Source organism: Taudactylus pleione, unplaced genomic scaffold, assembly GCF_031769625.1.
Source record: "Taudactylus pleione unplaced genomic scaffold, aTauple2 ptg001303l, whole genome shotgun sequence".
In the NCBI taxonomy this organism is placed as follows: Eukaryota; Metazoa; Chordata; class Amphibia; order Anura; family Myobatrachidae; genus Taudactylus; species Taudactylus pleione.
In genome coordinates, this window is record NW_028285703.1 from 2,297,110 (window position 1) to 2,315,159 (window position 18,050).

The 18,050-nt window shown below is 47.4% G+C and overlaps 1 protein-coding gene across 3 annotated transcripts in view; it reads right to left on the reverse strand.

Moving 5' to 3' along the window:
- Positions 1-2,693: 2,693 nt before the first annotated feature.
- The window catches only part of SPC25 (SPC25 component of NDC80 kinetochore complex), a 30,673-nt gene continuing 15,316 nt past the window's right edge, over positions 2,694-18,050 (reverse strand). For 2 of the 3 annotated variants that reach the window (XM_088462988.1, XM_088462986.1), the window contains exons 4-7: positions 4,725-4,871; positions 4,543-4,647; positions 4,098-4,196; positions 2,694-2,979 (exon numbers count right to left, since the gene is read on the reverse strand). In XM_088462988.1, coding sequence (XP_088319114.1) covers positions 2,849-2,979; positions 4,098-4,196; positions 4,543-4,647; positions 4,725-4,871 — 482 coding nt within the window. In that variant the 3' untranslated portion in view covers positions 2,694-2,848. The remainder of the gene's footprint in view (positions 2,980-4,097; positions 4,197-4,542; positions 4,648-4,724; positions 4,872-18,050) is intronic. The other variant, XM_088462987.1, reaches the window with a different exon arrangement.

An 18,050-nucleotide genomic window follows, 5' to 3' on the forward strand; every position in this document is an offset into this window, starting at 1 on the left:
TTCTTTTCTTCATTTGTAGGTATTTTTCATGCATTTTACCTAGAACAGCGCCATAGGTAGGAGTAAAGTTTTTCACGGAATAGTATCTTTACTAAAGTTGGTGGCATTCTGCCTAGGGCTACGTTAATTATGGCCACATTGTATATACAGTGCATCCGGAAAGTATTCACAACGCTTCACTTTTTATGTTACAGCCTTATTCCAAAATGGAATAAATTTTTTGTCCTCAAAATTCTACACACAATGCCCCATAATGACAATGTGTAAATTTTTTTTATTTTTTTTGCTAGTTAATTTTATTTAAAAAAAAAATAAATCACATGTACATAAGTATTCACAATACTCCTACCTATGGCGCTGGATGCACCTTTGGCAGCAATTACAGCCTCAAGTCTTTTTGAATATGATGCCATAAGCTTGGCACACCTATCTTTGGGCAGTTTTGCCCATTCCTCTTTGCAGCACCTCTCAAGCGCCATCAGGTTGGATGGGAAGCGTCGGTGCACAGCCATTTTCAGATGTTCAATTGGAGTAAAGTCTGGGCCACTCAAGGACATTCACACAGTTGTCCTGAAGCCACTCCTTTGATATCTTGGCTGTGTGCTTAGGGACGTTGTCCTGCTAAAAGTTGAACCGTTGCCCCAGTATGAGGTCAAGAGCGCTCTGGAGCAGGTTTTTAACCAGGAGGTCTCTGTACATTGCTGCAGTCATCTTTCCCTCTATCCTGACTAGTCTCCCAGTTCCTGCTACTGCGAAACATCCCCACAGCATGATGCTGCCACCACCATGCTTCACTGTAGGGATGGTATTGACCTGGTGACTGGCTTCCTCCAAACATAATGCCTGGCATTCACGCCAAAGATTTTAATCTTTGTTGCTCATGGTCAGAGTCCTTTAGGTGCATTTTGGCAAACTCCAGGTGGGCTGCCATGTGCTTTTTTACTAAGGAGTAGCTTCCGTCTGGCCACTCTACCATACAGGCCTGATTGGTGGGTTGTCCTTCTGGAAGGTTCTCTCTCCACAGAGGAATGCTGTAGCTCTGACAGAGTGACCATCGGGTTCTTGGTCACCTCCCTGACTAGGGCCCTTCTCACACGATTGCTCAGTTTAGACGGCCGGCCAACTCTAGGAAGAGTCCTGATTGTTTCGATCTTCTCCCATTTACGGATGATGGAGGCCACTGTGCTCATTGGGACCTTCAAAGCAGCAGATATTTTTCTGTACCCTTCCCAGATTTTTGCCTCGAGACAATCCTGTCTTTGAGGTCTATAACCAATTCCTTGAACTTCATGCTTTGTGCACTGTCAAGTGTGGCACCTTTATATAGACAGGTGTATGCCTTTCAAAATTATGTCCAATCAACTGAATATACCACAGGTGGACTCCAATTAAGCTGTAGGAACATCAAGGATGATCAGTGGAAACAGGATGTACCTGAGCTCAATTTTGAGCTTCATGGTAAAGGCCATGAATACTTATGTACATGTGATTTCTTAAGGTGCATACACGCGATTTAGTTAACGATTTTAGTAAACTATTTTCTACCTTGAAAAAAATGAACAAATCGTTTACTAAAGTTGAACGATTTTTATGAACTACAAACAATTTTTGCATATTAACTTAATGAAAATCGTTGAGTTGACAAGTCTGACTGAACTACAAACGTGAACGCGCATGAACAATAATCGTTCGTCGTTTGACTCAGTGAACGATTTTTTCAAATGATTATTGTTTAACAATAATCGTTCAAAAAATCGTGTGTGGATGCACCTTTAGTGTTTTTTAAAGTTAAATTTGCAAAAATCTCAGAAAAACTTAACGTGTTTTCATTATGGCGTATTGTGTGTAGAATTTTGAGGACAAAAATTAATTTGTTCCATTTTGGAATAAGGCTGTAACATAAAATGTGGAAAAAGTGAAGCGTTGTGAATACTTTCTGGATGCATTGTATGCTCCAGTGAAATTACACCATTAGATGTCCAGTTACAGGATGAGGCCACAACATACATGAACGATTGAATATTACACAGAGTTTTAGACACTGACACTGCTGTTTTGTAGACTGTCCCAAACCACTACATAGTGTAGGCTCTTAAGGTTGAATCAGAATGTTCCTGTACTGTCTCACTAACTGCATTTCTGTTGCAATTAAACTTTCTCCAGCCAACTCTGTGCAGTGACAAAGGCTATAAAAAGGGTTAATTGCATAAGGCGAGACAGTTCCACTCCCTGTGCGATAGGCTGGTCCTCTCACAGCCAATTCTAGGGGAGTGCTCACATAGAGAAGCCCAAAAGGTCATGGTCTTTCCTTTGTTTTCTAGTCTAAGCAAAACTCCCAAGGCCAAGCTAGAAATGATCTGCCAGTTAAAGTTGGGTTATTAAACATTCAGCCATCCAGTTGCTGTGGAACTACACATTCCAGCATGCCCTACCAGTTTTAAGCATGCCTTAATAGCAAGACTGGTAGAACATGCTGGGATGTGTTGTTCAACAGCTGGAGGGCAACAGGGACCCCCAGGCTTCATATTGGTTCACAGGGCCGCAACCCTTCCCCCACCTAGGCTTCATTGACCCCCATGTTATGAGTAGAAAGTAGGGGAATACACTGTGTGCAGGTAATATACTGCAATACCCCACCCCCATGGCAATTACATCTGGTCTACTGTAGTGGAAACAGATGTCAGATAAATGCTTTACATTTATACTGTTAGTACTTAACCCTTAATGGTTTGGTTTCCCTATCACTCACGTTTAAAAATAAAAAACAATTCAAATCTCCAGCTCAGGAAGTTTTATTACTATAACGTACAACAAAATAAACTGTATACATAACATGTCAAGAACAAAGTCATTTTACGTGAGTACATAATGCAGCAAAAGATTTGCGCAGATTGGCGAGAAGCGCTGAGAAGTTCTTGGTCTCCTGCACTTTCTTTTCGTATTCACTAATACACTCCAACGGCGGATCACACCCTGTGACTGCAAACGGAACACGTGCCGGTCAGTGCTCAGTACATCCACATTCTAATACAAACTTCAGCCAGTGTGAAGGAAAATGGTCACTTGTACAAATGTTTTTATAGTCTTGTACATATAATGTCAAATCTGGATGTTTTTCTGCCAACTTTAGATGGAAAGCTGTCCACACATGTAAAGATTATCTGTCCAACCAGCCAACTAGTTGATTGGTTGGAATGAAAATCTGGTAATGTATGGGAGTAACTGATGATCAGCAATTTGCTCCTAAATGCCAGAAAACAGATGAAAATGGCGTCAGACAAGTTTGAACAAATTGTTTAGATCAAACAGTTTTTGTCCATTTTCCGGCGTTTGGGAGCAAATTGCTGATTGTGTCATTTGCTTTTATACATTACCAGATATTCATTCCAACCAAACAACTTTAGATGTGTGGCCAGTTTACGTGTATTGTCACCAGATCTGATATTCTCTATAATTGGTTGATTGAGTAGGGGCTCAGTGGTGTGCAATAAGTAGACTAATTAGTTCACGTCTGCCAGCTCTCTACAACATACTTACACACAGCTAAACTATGTATTTTCTGACGGTGACTGAAGAATGGACAGAACAGTGTAGATTTCAGACACTACAAGATGCTCCTAAGACAATGGTTCTCAAACATGGTCCTCAGGACCCCACACAGGTCACATTTCCCAGGTCACCCAGCAGGTGCACATGTGTGTTCATTACTCACCGACACATTTTAAAAGATCCACAGGTGGAGCTAATTATTTCACTTGTGATTTTGTGAGGAGACCTGGAAAACATGCACTGTTTGGTGTCCTGAGGACAGAGTTTGAGAACATGTGCCTTAAGAGAACCTGCAGAAATGACCATAACACAGTTTGGCATCGGCACAAGACTGACCTGCCACAGCCGGTTGGTTCCAGCACTTAATGGTTCTATAAAAGGCACAGGTCAAATGTGTGATACTGTATTGCAAAACCCTCTATTAGCCATAATTAATGAGGGATGGAATAGAGCTTGTGGCCCTTGTAGTGGGAGGGGGGGTATAGGGCTTTATGTGCAAAATAATCGTGCTGACCAAAGTACTTTAATTAGCCATTCACATGACCTACGTTGATACTCTCCTTCCTCGTTAAAGTAAATGATACAGGAGTACGGCTCATCCATGTCCTGCGGATTAATGCACCTGAAGACAAACTGCAGTCGATCACCTGAGAAGGGAAACTCGCAATAAGTGCAGCTCTTAAATACATGGACATACTGAGTGTGACCAATAAGAGTTATAGAATAACTATACAAAGCAATAATATAGGGACAGATATACACATTTATTTTGCTGCTTTTAAGTATCTACTTGTATAACATGCTGGTCATCTGTACACAATGGGCTGAATGAGGCGCCTCGTGAACATTAGTTGAGCACACAAAATGGCCTTTGTGCGGTCAATAATGAATTTATACCATTCATTCCTTATTCAAGAGCCAGACCCACAGTCCACAGGGGGTCAGTTGCCCTCTACCCATTTCTGTCACCCCCTTTTCTGGATGGATATTTACCTTTCAGTTTCCGGATTTCCAGCCCCAGACGCTCCTTAAATAAAGCTGCAGATTTGTGCAGTTCCTTCAGTTTGTCCTTGTTGGCTCTCTTATTCGCGAAGGCAACTACAAGAGAGATTTAAATGCCATTATCCACCTGAGCTTACACACAGTGCAGGGTAGAAGACAGCACGGGGTCTTACGTTCCCTCTTCTGGTTCAATTCTTCCCGTAGTTTCTGGATGTGCTCGGACAGCCCAGCACTGACTTTCTCATTCTCCTTCATCTTGGTAATCTCCCTTAGGATATCTTCTTGCTTCTCCTGAATGCGCTTGTTCCGGACCTCTATTTCTAGGTGGACAAATGGTGTTACAACAATACATTTCCATTCACCCAAATTGGGAGACACTTCTGTACCTGGTGGTATAGAGGGCACTAGTGCAAGGCACAACTACACTACAGATTTGTTAGTCTCTGACTCCACCCCCTCAATGCCAGACCCCCTGGAACAGCTTCAGGTTTTAGGTTTGTGCCCGTGCAGTAGGGCACATTTTTCTCCTGTGTACAAATGTTATTTTTTATTTAAGTTGTTTTTACTAAGTTTTAGGAAAATAAAATAAACCCCATATATGTAACTAAATAATGTGGCAGACATTTAGATAAACATGTTATACATAAAAATATGTGGCAAAGGGTAATATAAGAGCAGAATATACATAGGACTACAAATCATATAAGTAAAGCTTGGCAAGCACCCGAAGGCACCATTCGGGTACTTGTGCCAAAAGAAAGAAGGAATTGTTACCAATCTAACAAAACTAAACAAAAAGTCTCCTTAACCCCCCCCACCCTGTCTAACCTCCTCCTCCAACTACCCACATTATTGCCCCTGTCAATTATCTAATGATCTTAAACATGGCCAACTCTCTGGCTGGAAAAAAAAAAAATGTATAATTAAGCCCACACCTTAAAACAAATTACAGATCGAGTCTCCCATATCCAAAATGCTTGGGACCAGGTGTATTTTGGATAATCAGAATATTCCATATTTTGGAATATTTGAAAATATCTTCGGAATGGGACCCAAATCTAAACACAGAATGCATTTATGTTCTATATACACTTTATACACAGCCTGAAGGTTATTTTATACAATATTTTTAATAATTTGTGCTTTAAACAAAGTTTGTGTACCTTGGACCATCAGAAAGCAAAAGGTTTCACTATCTCAGTCATGCTAAAAATATCCTGTATTTCGGGATATTCGGATATGGGAGACTCAACCTGTAAAATACAAACTCCTAACAAATCAGGATATACAGGTATAAGTATAAACAATACTATGCATTGAATATGCACCAAATAGACAAAAAAACTTTTCAAAACATTAAATCAGGCCAGGCCTCAGCCTCTTGAGAAAAAACATATAGTAAAAAGTCCCTGCATAGACCACCTGAAAACACATAGAAAATTACTGAAATGTAAAGTCCCAGAACATTGTTGTTGCCGATAGGAAGGGAAAACTGATTTAAAAAAAAAAAAAACTGGTGCAGATTTAGGGCCATATTCAATTATCAGCAAAAAGTCAGAATCTGCAAAAAAGTATTGCGAATGATGTCATTTCGGAGGCTTTACGCCGTATTCAATTGCAGAGACTGTTCGAGTACATTTAAAGTCAATACAGTGTAATAGGCAAAAAAGTTTTGCCTATGAATAGCAGGCAGAAAAAAAATGCAGAATTGCAGTTTTGGGGTGCAAAGGTGTAGAAACCACTCTACACCCTTGGGACAGCCCCCCAAAGGATAACTGCGTAAAAAAAAAACCACACCCCCTAAAAATTATTTTTAAAATGGGTGCGAATAAGTACAAAGTGGGGATACACACATGAACGGTAGCAAAATAGACTTTTTTTGGGGGGGGGGGTTGTCTGTTTTTTTTGATTGCAGGAGCTTGCTGAAGGTGAGTTTTTGACGTCACTTAAAACTTCACTTTATTTAAACCATGCTAACACCCATTTTCAAGCACCCCAAATTTGACAGGACTATTTATTTTCAACCAAAAAAAACGCTTAATGCCATTCTTCACCACATGTGCAAAAACGCTATATAGAGGTAATTGAAAGCACTTTAGCCCCACTGAAGCTATTTGGGGTACTTATCGGGGATATCTATACTGATCCCCAATGTTAGTGCATCTTTTGGGGGGGTGTTAGGCTGATTTCCCATCTGACAGCACTCTGCGCCTGTTTGAGTTTCGCAGGGATACGTCTTTGCGTCCTTTGGAATTGAATACGGCGAATAGCGGGGGCATGCACAAAAACTTATTGCATCCAAAACATGTGATGTAGGCGAAAAAGTATCGCGGGTGCGAAACTATTTGAATACGGCCCATAAAGTACCCAATAGCTGAGTGATCTTCAAACTTGAACATATTTACAGTACAACATAAAAAAACCCCGAAACTTCCACATCCTGTATACCTCCCCCAACCTAAGCATACTTATAACCCTAAACAAAAAATAATAAAAGTATATAAAAACTTAGCATACACCTGAATCCCTATAAACCGTATAGGGCTAAACATAAACCAACCAAAATAGAAACAAAACATAAAAAAGGCAAAAAAATATATAAATAATTGAAAGGCAATGAGAGCCCCTGAAATAGAAAAAGCTGGCAAACTTAATATACAACAAAAAATGTTGGTGATGCAGCAATAAGTATTATGCAAATCACTCAGAGGCAGGAGAAACGCTTGCGCTTCGTATGCAAGATGACAGCGAAAACCCGTAATCCAAGCTCCACCATCCAAAGATACAATAGTATTCCAAAGGAGAGTCAGAGGGTCAGTCCTCAGCGAGTTGCCATCTTCCTGGCGCGTATCGATCTAACCATGCCGATGCTTCTCTTAGGGTCGCAAAACCTTGGACAATTCTCCTGATATTAGTCACTAGATTTGCATGTAAAAGGAGCTCAACTGAACGCCTGCACCGAGTGAGGGGCTCCGGCGCCGATAGCTGCTCTTCTGCCGCTCCCGGCTCTCCATCAATAATAATTTAGGTCACCCTGGCCACCGAGTGATCTGAGACTAGGGACCGGTGACTTGTAAAAGCACCTAACGGCAGTGACAGAGTTTATCCTCCGATGTCCCAGTCACCTCCCTCCCATATGTGGCGGGGACGGGTAGGCAGGCATTTCCCCCCATAACATAAAGAGATAACTACCATTAATGCATAAGGAGTGCAGTTGTTCCACCTAAGGAAGGTGAGATCACTACAGCCACACCCTGATGATGGGGCTGACAGAGGGTCTCCCCGATCATGTTAAACATGGACCACCTCAGAGGGCGACTGCCACCTGTGGAGGTAAGACGGAAAGTAGATGGCATCCACATTGAGGTAAGCACCCACAGCATGATATAAGTAGAGGGAGCAGTTATACCCCCTGGAAGGAATCTTCCCTGACAGCTGCTGTACAGTATCCTGCCAAGATCACCTCAGCTTCTCCCTGTGTCTGGTGCTGCCGCTCCCGTTACAATCACACACTGCTGATAATAATGTGCCCTGTGGGTAATAGGGCAGAATGCTCAGTATACAGTGTGACTCTCCCTGTGTCTGGTACTGCCGCTCCCGTTACAATCACACACTGCTGATAATAATGTGCCCTGTGGGTAATAGGGCAGAATGCTCAGTATACAGTGTGACTCTCCCTGTGTCTGGTACTGCCGGTCCTGTTACAATCACACACTGCTGATAATAATGTGCCCTGTGGGTAAAAGGGGCAGAATGCTCAGTGTCTGGTACTGCCGCTCCTGTTACACTCACACACTGCTGATAATAATGTGCCCTGTGGGTAATACGGCAGAATGCTCAGTGTACGGTGTGACTCTGCCTGTGTCTGGTGCTACCGCTCCTGTTACAATCACACACTGCCGATAATAATGTGCCCTGTGGGTAAAAGGGGCAGAATTCTCAGTGTACAGTGTGACTCTCCCTGTGTCTGGTACTGCCGCTCCCGTTACAATCACACACTGCTGATAATAATGTGCCCTGTGGGTAATAGGGCAGAATGCTCAGTATACAGTGTGACTCTCCCTGTGTCTGGTACTGCCGCTCCCGTTACAATCACACACTGCTGATAATAATGTGCCCTGTGGGTAATAGGGCAGAATGCTCAGTATACAGTGTGACTCTCCCTGTGTCTGGTACTGCCGGTCCTGTTACAATCACACACTGCTGATAATAATGTGCCCTGTGGGTAAAAGGGGCAGAATGCTCAGTGTCTGGTACTGCCGCTCCTGTTACACTCACACACTGCTGATAATAATGTGCCCTGTGGGTAATACGGCAGAATGCTCAGTGTACGGTGTGACTCTGCCTGTGTCTGGTGCTACCGCTCCTGTTACAATCACACACTGCCGATAATAATGTGCCCTGTGGGTAAAAGGGGCAGAATTCTCAGTGTACAGTGTGACTCTCCCTGTGTCTGGTACTGCCGCTCCCGTTACAATCACACACTGCTGATAATAATGTGCCCTGTGGGTAATAGGGCAGAATGCTCAGTGTATAGTGTGACTCTCCATGTGTCTGGTGCTACCGCTCCTGTTACAATCACACACTGCTGATAATAATGTGCCCTGTGGGTAATAGGGCAGAATGCTCAGTGTATAGTGTGACTCTCCATGTGTCTGGTGCTACCGCTCCTGTTACACTCACACACTGCTGATAATAATGTGCCCGTGGGTAATAGGGCAGAATGCTCAGTATACAGTGTGACTCTCCCTGTGTCTGGTGCTACCGCTCCTGTTACAATCACACACTGCTGATAATAATGTGCCCTGTGTCTGGTGCTACCGCTCCTGTTACACTCACACACTGCTGATAATAATGTGCCCTGTGGGTAATAGGGCAGAATGCTCAGTGTACAGTGTGACTCTCCCTGTGTCTGGTGCTGCCGCTCCTGTTACAATCACACACTGCTGATAATAATGTGCCCTGTGGGTAAAAGGGGCAGAATGCTCAGTGTACAGTGTGACTCTCCCTGTGTCTGGTACTGCCGCTCCTGTTACAATCACACACTGCTGATAATAATGTGCCCCAGTGTCTGGTGCTACCACTCCTGTTACAATCACACACTGCTGATAATAATGTGCCCTGTGGGTAAAAGGGGCAGAATGCTCAGTATACAGTGTGACTCTCCCTGTGTCTGGTGCTACCGCTTCTGTTACAATCACACACTGCTGATAATAATGTGTCCTGTGGGTAATAGGACAGAGTTCTCAGTGTACAGTGTGACTCTCCCTATAACCTATATTGGTTATAAAAAAAAACGAGATATGGTAAGAACTTACCTTTGTTATCTCTGTTTCTACGAAGTCCATAGTGTCCACAGGGTTGACCTTGGGGGTATAGCTGGATCTGGATCCACGGGCACCACGCAGTTAAAGCTTTGCTGCTCCCAGGATGCACTTGGGTCCGTCCTCCTCTATACCCCGCCCCCGGCCACAGGCACCTCAGTTGGTAAGCAGCTAAGGCCGGAGGAGGAGACTAAACAGAGAGAAGGAAGACTGGAACACACAAGAACCATACTCAGAGAAATGGGAGACGGAAAACCGGTGACCAGTCACACAGCCCATTTGAAGCCAGGTGAGTCAGGGTGGGCGCCCTGTGGACCCTATGGACTTCGTAGAAACAGAGATAACAAAGGTAAGTTCTTACCATATCTCTTGTTTTCTACTTCAGGGTCCATAGGGGGTCCACAGGGTTGACCTTGGGGATGTCCCAAAGCAGTTCAACTAAGGGCGGGGACGCTCCTGTGCTGAAAGGAGTACCCAGCGCCCAAAGGATGCATCCTGAGAGGCGAAGGTGTCAAACGCATAGAACCTCAAAAACGTTTGAATTGAAGACCAAGTGGCCGCCTTACACAGCTGAACAGCGGAGGCGCCACGTCTAGCAGCCCAAGAGGGACCCACAGAACGAGTGGAATGAGCCTTAACAGAGGCTGGCACAGGTAAACCCTCCTGTGCAGAAGCCTCACAAATAACAGAACGAAGCCAACGGGCTAACGTTTGCTTGTTGGCAGGCCAACCCCTCTTGTGAAAACCGAAGAGGACAAACAATGAATCCGACTTCCTAACCGGAGCAGTCCGGTCCACATAGATTCTAAGTGCCCGGACTACATCTAAGGAAGCCTCACCAGCTGAAAGATCAGGTGACTAAAAAGCTGGCACAACAAGTTCCTGATTAATGTGGAACTTTGAGACCACTTTGGGCAAAAACTCAGGACGAGTGCGGAGCACCGCTCTGTCCTGATGAAAAATCAGAAAAGGGGGACGACAGGAAAGCGCCCCCAACTCTGACACCCTCCTGGCAGAAGCAATTGCTAGGAGAAAAACGGTCTTGAACGTCAGCCACTTGAGGTCCACCACCTCAAGAGGCTCAAAAGGAGGACCCTGCAAGACCCGTAGCACCACCGCCAAGTCCCAAGGAGCCACGAAGGGAGGCTGTATCCTGAGAACACCCTGGAAAAAGGTGTGAACATCCGGTAGTGTAGCAATCCGTCGCTGAAACCACACGGACAAAGCAGACACATGAACCTTCAGAGAGGCTAGGCGTAAGCCGAGGTCCAAACCTGATTGAAGGAACTCCAAGATTCTGGAAACCCGGAACACCTGAGGATCATAGTTTCTGGATTCACACCACTGAAAGTAAGTGCGCCACACCCTGTGGTAAATCCGTGCGGAGGCAGGCTTGCGTGCCCTAAGCATGGTACCAATGACCGAACTGGAGAAACCCCTAGACCTCAAGACGGCTGTCTCAAGAGCCACGCCGTCAAAGACAGCCGACCCAGATCCGGGTAAAGGCAGGGCCCTTGAGACAACAGGTCCCGACGCTGAGGAAGAAGGTACGGAGCGTCGATGGACAGACCTCAGATCGGAGTACCAAGGACGTCTGGGCCACGCCGGAGCAACCAGCACGAGCGTGCCGCCATCCTGCTTGAATTTCCGCAGAACCCGAGGAAGTAAGGATATCGGAGGAAACAGATATGCCAGGTGAAACGTCCATTTCACCGACAGCGCGTCTACCAGACTGGCGCCTGCGTCTCTTGTCCTTGACCCGTAAACGGGCAACTTGTGATTGTGACGGGAGGCCATCAAGTCCAGCTCCGGCAGCCCCCACCTGTCCACGAGTAGCTGAAACACCTCTGGGTGAAGCGACCATTCCCCGGGATGCACGTCGTGACGGCTGAGGAAGTCCGCCTCCCAATTGAGGACTCCGGGAATGAAGACTGCCGAGATCGCTGGAATGTGACACTCCGCCCAAGCAAGGATGCGAGACACCTCCGACATCGCTGCCCGACTTCGAGTTCCTCCTTGGTGGTTGATATACGCCACCGCGGTGGCGTTGTCGGACTGCACCTGAACCGCCCTTCCGTGAAGAGCGGGACCGGACGACTGCAGGGCCCGATAAACCGCCCGCAGTTCCAGAATGTTGATGGGAAGAAGAGCTTCTTCCGCAGACCAACGACCCTGAAGTGACAACGAGCCGGTCACTGCCCCCCAACCCCGAAGACTGGCATCCGTCGTGAGCAGGACCCAGTCCGGGATCCAAAAGGGGCGCCCCTCGACCAGATGAGCTGTCTGAAGCCACCAAGCCAAAGACTGCCGAACCTCCGGGGACAACACCGGCAACTGAGAGCGGATCCGGTGAGGTAATCCGTTCCATTCCGATAGAATCAGCCCCTGCAGGGGCCGGGAATGGAACTGGGCAAATTCCACCATGTCGAATGTCGACACCATGGAGCCCAAAACCCTCATAGCCGAATGGACCGACAGGCGGCAACTGCTCAGGCAACTGTGTATTCTCAGCTGCAGGGAGGAGACCTTCTCCGGAGTCAGGAAGATCCTTTGCTGACGAGAATCCAGCAGGGCTCCCAAATGAACCATCCGCTGAGATGGAATCAGGGAGGACTTTTTCCAATTTATCAGCCACCCGTGCGCTTGCAGGCAAGCGACCGTCAAGTGGAGATGATGAAGCAGTACCTCCGGGGAACTCGCCAGCAACAGGAGGTCGTCCAGATACGGTAGTAGCCGTACATTCTGGTTCCGAAGATGTGCGGCCATGACCGCCATAATCTTCGTGAACACCCTCGGTGCCGTGGAGAGACCAAAGGGTAGCGCCCGGAACTGGTAATGGTGTTGAAGGATAGCGAACCTCAGATACCGCTGGTGCGAAGGTGCTATCGGAACATGGAGGTAGGCTTCCTGGATATCCAGGGAAAACCATGTAATCCCCCGGTTCCATCGCCAGAATGATGGAACGTAACGTTTCCATCCTGAACTTGGGAACTCTGAGGAATTTGTTCAGAGACTTCAAGTTGAGGATAGGGCGATGCGAACCATTGGGTTTCCGCACCAGAAACAGAGAAGAATAGTACCCCGTCCCTCGTTGTAATTGAGGAACGGGAACAATGACCCCTGCTGTCAGCAAGGACTCTATAGCTTCCTGAATCTGTAAAGACTTGGTCGTATCCTGAGAAGGACTCGTGCAGAAAAACTGGTGGGGCGGTCTGTGCCGAAAAGACAGGGCGTACCCCTGGGAGACCACTTCTCGAACCCAGGCATCCGTGGTGGTATTGTGCCAGTACTGGGCAAATAGAAGAAGTCGGCCTCCCACTCTGGGGTCCCCCAGAGGGAGGCCCGTCCCATCAGGCAGAAGGTTTATCTTCCTGCTTGGAAGAAGGGCGCCTGGCACTCCAGGGCTGCTTCTTGGGCTTAGAAGCGGCCTTGGTCGTCGACTGCCTCGGGAAGGACTGACCTTTGGCCTTGCCCTGAACCCGAAAGGACCAAAAAGCAGAGCTCCATACCTTGGTAGGAGCAGAAGCCGAAGGGAGGAAGGCTGATTTAGACTTAGCCAGAGTGTCCACAATTTTGTTCAAGTCTGGACCAAAAAGCAACTCCCCATTAAAAGGTAAGGCCTCCAGTCCCTTTTTGGAGTCAGCGTCAGCTCTCCAAGACCTCAGCCACAAGGACCGACGCGCCGACACAGCTGCAGCCGACACCCGAGAGGTTAGCAGGCTTGCGTCTAACGATGCTTCCCCAATGTAGGAAGCCGCATCCCTCATTTGACCTATCAATGCTCTCTGGATCTCCGGAGCATCTTCCGGAAAGGTATCCTCTAAAGCATTGGCCCAGCTCTCGATGGCCTTAGCCACCCAAGAGATGGCCATGGACGGACGGGCCACCGCCCCCGAGAGAGAGTAGATAGACTTCAAACAAGTCTCCACCTTCCTGTCCGTGGGATCTTTCAGGGAGGAGATCGACGGCAAAGGCAGCGTAGCACTTTTAATTAAGCGGGTAACGTGGGAATCCACCGCTGGAGGAGTTTCCCACTTCCTGCAATGAGCCTCCGGAAACGAATAGTTCGAAGCCAACCGCTTCTGCGGTTGGAACCTCTTGCTGGGCAACTGCCAGGCCTCTGCCATATGATCCGTCAATTGATCGGACAGGGGAAAAACCGTCGAAGCTACCTTGGCCTTTTTAAAATTTGGGTATTTTGACCTGGGGAAGGGCACATCCTCCTCAATGTGAAGGATGGCCCGCACCGCCCTAACCAATGCCGGCACATTAATGGAAGACTTAGCCTCCATCTCCTGGGCCCCGGCATCCGAGTCAGAGTCCTCATGGATCTCCCCGTCATCCGAAGACACGTCCGTGTCCGTGAACTGAGCCGCCAGTGAAGCCGGAACGGAATGCTTGGACGCCCGTGGGGGCAAATCACTGTTCAACATATTTTGAAAAGCCAATGACGAAGCCGCCAGACTCTGAACAGAGCTGGAGAGGACGTCCACCCAAGGCAGGGGTACTGCCTGAGGATACCCCTGAAAAGGTACCATCGACTGCTGCGGCACAGTGGGGGATTGCACGTATACCGGCAAACCCGCATAAGGACCCACAGTCTGAGACCCGGGAGGAGACTGCACCAGACGAGTCACACCCGGGGAACGGGGGATGGTAGGCTGGGGCAACGCCCTAGAAGGGCCGCAGTCGGGACCGCAAGTCGGTCCGCGATTGACGCCAGCACTTGCGTAAACATCGCCCATGGAGGGTCCTGCGCCACCGGGGGATTAGAGGGTCCAGGTACCAACTGGCACCGCCCGCACAGACCGTCCTGAGACAAATCTGCCCCGTCAACCCCTGCCGAACAGCGTTGGCAGGAAAACAACACAGGAGCCTCGGAGCGCTCATTCCCCTCATCAGACATGACACAAACTTTTTTGCAAAAAAAGTGTCTCACCGAAACGAGGTAAGGCGTATAACACCCACGCACTCCCAAATATGCAACCCAAACAGCCCACAATATGGTACTGAGGAGCACACCGCAGTATGTGACGGACCTCACAAATACGTAGATTTATATAAGTGAGGTACCCAGAAAGAACACCCCTCCCCCACGCACCTGCGGCCCGTAGGAGAAGGAAAGGGATAGGTAAAAAGCTGACAGTAAGTAGAAAATAAGCACAGACAGCAGCACTAGCAATAGTCACATACCATGCAGAGAAGTTCTACTCACTGCACCTTCCGCTACAATCAACCTCCCAGATTCAGTGTCTGGGAGGGCTATAGCGCTGCGAACACCGTCCTGATCAGGGGAGAGGTACGCAGGGGGACTGGTCCACTGTAAGCCTGCCTGGGAGCTCTGCGATGCTGCCTGAGGAAGATGGCCGCCGGAGAGCTCTGAGGAGGAGTGGCCAGAAGATAACAGCCCAGCGACGCCAGCACACATGAGAGAAGGCGCGCTGGGCTGAGGGGAGGAGCGCTGAAGCAGGGAAGGCTGCCTCCCCTGCTAGTACTAAACCCCCGGGGAAGCCGGTTCCCCGCCGGTACTTACACCCCGGGGGCCAGCGGTCACGCGGGGTATTCCTGAAGAGGGGGAGCCCGCCGCCGCTACTAGCGCCGCCGGTCTGTCCCCAGAGACCGGCGGCATGAAGACTGCATTATCCCTGAGGTGCCTGTGGCCGGGGTATAGAGGAGGACGGACCCAAGTGCATCCTGGGAGCAGCAAAGCTTTAACTGCGTGGTGCCCGTGGATCCAGATCCAGTTATACCCCCAAGGTCAACCCTGTGGACCCCCTATGGACCCTGAAGTAGAAATAAAAAAACCCTCAAACCTCGTTCGCCTGGTTTTACATATCTAGAGGTAAATCAGAGGCATCACTTCACCAAGCGCGTACAAAATGGCCGCTAACAAGGAGGCTCAAATAAAATGCGCAGAGATACGTGCTACAAGCTTGTAAGGCACAGTGGAGTCCTATTTATACGGAAAAAGATATCCGAATGTAAGATAACTGGCATCACAGTAACTGGAGGAATTCTTGCTGGAGCCTACCAGGATACGCAGAATTACAGTGATTGAGGAATAATTGGTTCTTTTGTTTCTAGCTTGTCTGTAGCATAATCATTGCCACTGTATAGCCTGCTATGGTTGCACTGTGTCTATATAAGTACTCTGTAAGGCGCTGCAGACCCTTTGTGTCGCCCTAAATAATGTTTATTAATGATGATTATGACTAAGCTCTCACGAGCAGGGCCCTCTTCCCTCATGTGCTTTTTCTTCCCTCGCTTATACCATAATCTCCTCCCAGTATAGAAAATTGGATTAATTCTCACACTGAAACTGAATAACACAAACCTAGGCGCTATAGATAAAATAGGAATACAAGGAAAATGTATACAATACGTTCCTTTTCATAAAGGTATGGGCAATAGATGTTTGTAGTCTTCTTGTGCTCCTCGACTTCATTTAGTTGTTATGTCCATAGAACATGTGTGGAATAAGAATTAGTAGATACAATGTGTAGTACCGTCTCAAATGTCCATTAATATAAAGGAGAAGTATAGCTATAGGAATTCAATGTAGATGATGGGGATAGCATACCCAAACTCATAATTAGACACCTGATGTAAAAATCAAGAAAGAAACCTTTGAGCTTCACATCATGTGCAGCCTCCACCCAGAAGAAATAATGAGTGTTATGGTAAGAACTTAACTTGGTTAACTCTCTTTCTTCGAAGTCCATAGGGTCCACAGGGAGACCTTGGGGTGTAGGTTGGATCTGGATCCTGGCCACCATGCAGTTAAAGCTTTGCTCCCAGGTTGCACTGGTCCTTCCTCCCTATACCCCGCCCCCGAGCCAGAGGAGGAAAAAGAGAAGGAAGACTGGAACGCGCGAGAATCACACTCACAGAGGAGACGGGAAACCGGTGACCAGCAACATAGCCCATATGAAGCCAGGTGCGTCAGGGCGGGTGTCCTATGGACTCCGAAGAAAGTTAAGCAAGGTAAGTTCTTACCATAACTCATTTTCTTCTTCAGGGTCCATAGGCTCCACAGGGAGACCTTGGGGATGTCCTAAAGCAGTCCTTTTAAGGGTGGGGACGCTCCTACGCTGAGAGGAAAATCCGGCGCCCAAAGGAAGCATCAAGAGAGGTGAATGTATCAAATGCATATAACCTTAGAAAGGTCTGAATGGAAGACCACGTGGCCGCCTTACAAAGCTGAACAGCCGAGCTGCCCACGAGGGGACCACATACAGAGTAGAATGAGCAGTAACAGAAGCCGAAACAGGCAAGCCTGCCTGTGTGTAAACCTCTAATATACTTATACGAAGCCATCTGGCCTATGTTTGTTAAATGGCTGGCCATCCTTTCTTGTGAATTTCATAGAGCACAAATAAGGAGTCCGATTTCCGAAGGGAATAGGTCCGGTCCACATAAATCCGGAGAGCACGGACCATATCCAATGAGGCCTCACCTGCCGAGAGGTCAGTACAATAATTTCCTGATTAAAATTTAAATTAGAAACCATTTTAGGAAGAAATTCAGGGCGAGTGCGAAGCACAGCCCTGTCCAGGTGAAATATCAGAAAGGGAGGACAACAGGAGAGCGCCCCCAATTCTGACACCCTCCTGGCAGGAGCATTTGCCAGTAGAAAGAGTCTTAGCTGTTAACCACTTGAGATTCACAGAATCTAGTGGTTCAAATGGAGGACCCTGGAGGGCCTGAAGAACCGCTGCCAAATCCCAAGGAGCCACGGGGGACAAAGGGAGGTTGAATCCGGAGAACACCTTGTAGAAAGGTGTGGATATACGGGAGTGGAGTTATCCTTCGTTGGAACCACACTGTCAGTGCGAAGACATGTACTTTCAATGAGGCCAGGCGAAAGCAAAGGTCCAATCCTGCTTGAAGGAATGCCAGAATCCTTTAAATACGAAACACCTGAGGGTTGTAATCCAGAAAGCGACACCACTGGAAATATGTATGCCACACCCTGTGGTATATCCTGGCCGAAGCAGGTTTACGTGCTCAGAGCATTGTGCTGATGACTGAGCTCGAGAATCCCTTGGACCTTAGGATAGATGTCTCAAGAACCACGCCGTAAAAGACAGGCGATCCAGGTCCGGGTAAAGGCAAGGACCCCGAGACAACAAGTCCGGATGTTGAGGCAGCAGGAACGGAGTGTCGATGGAGAGA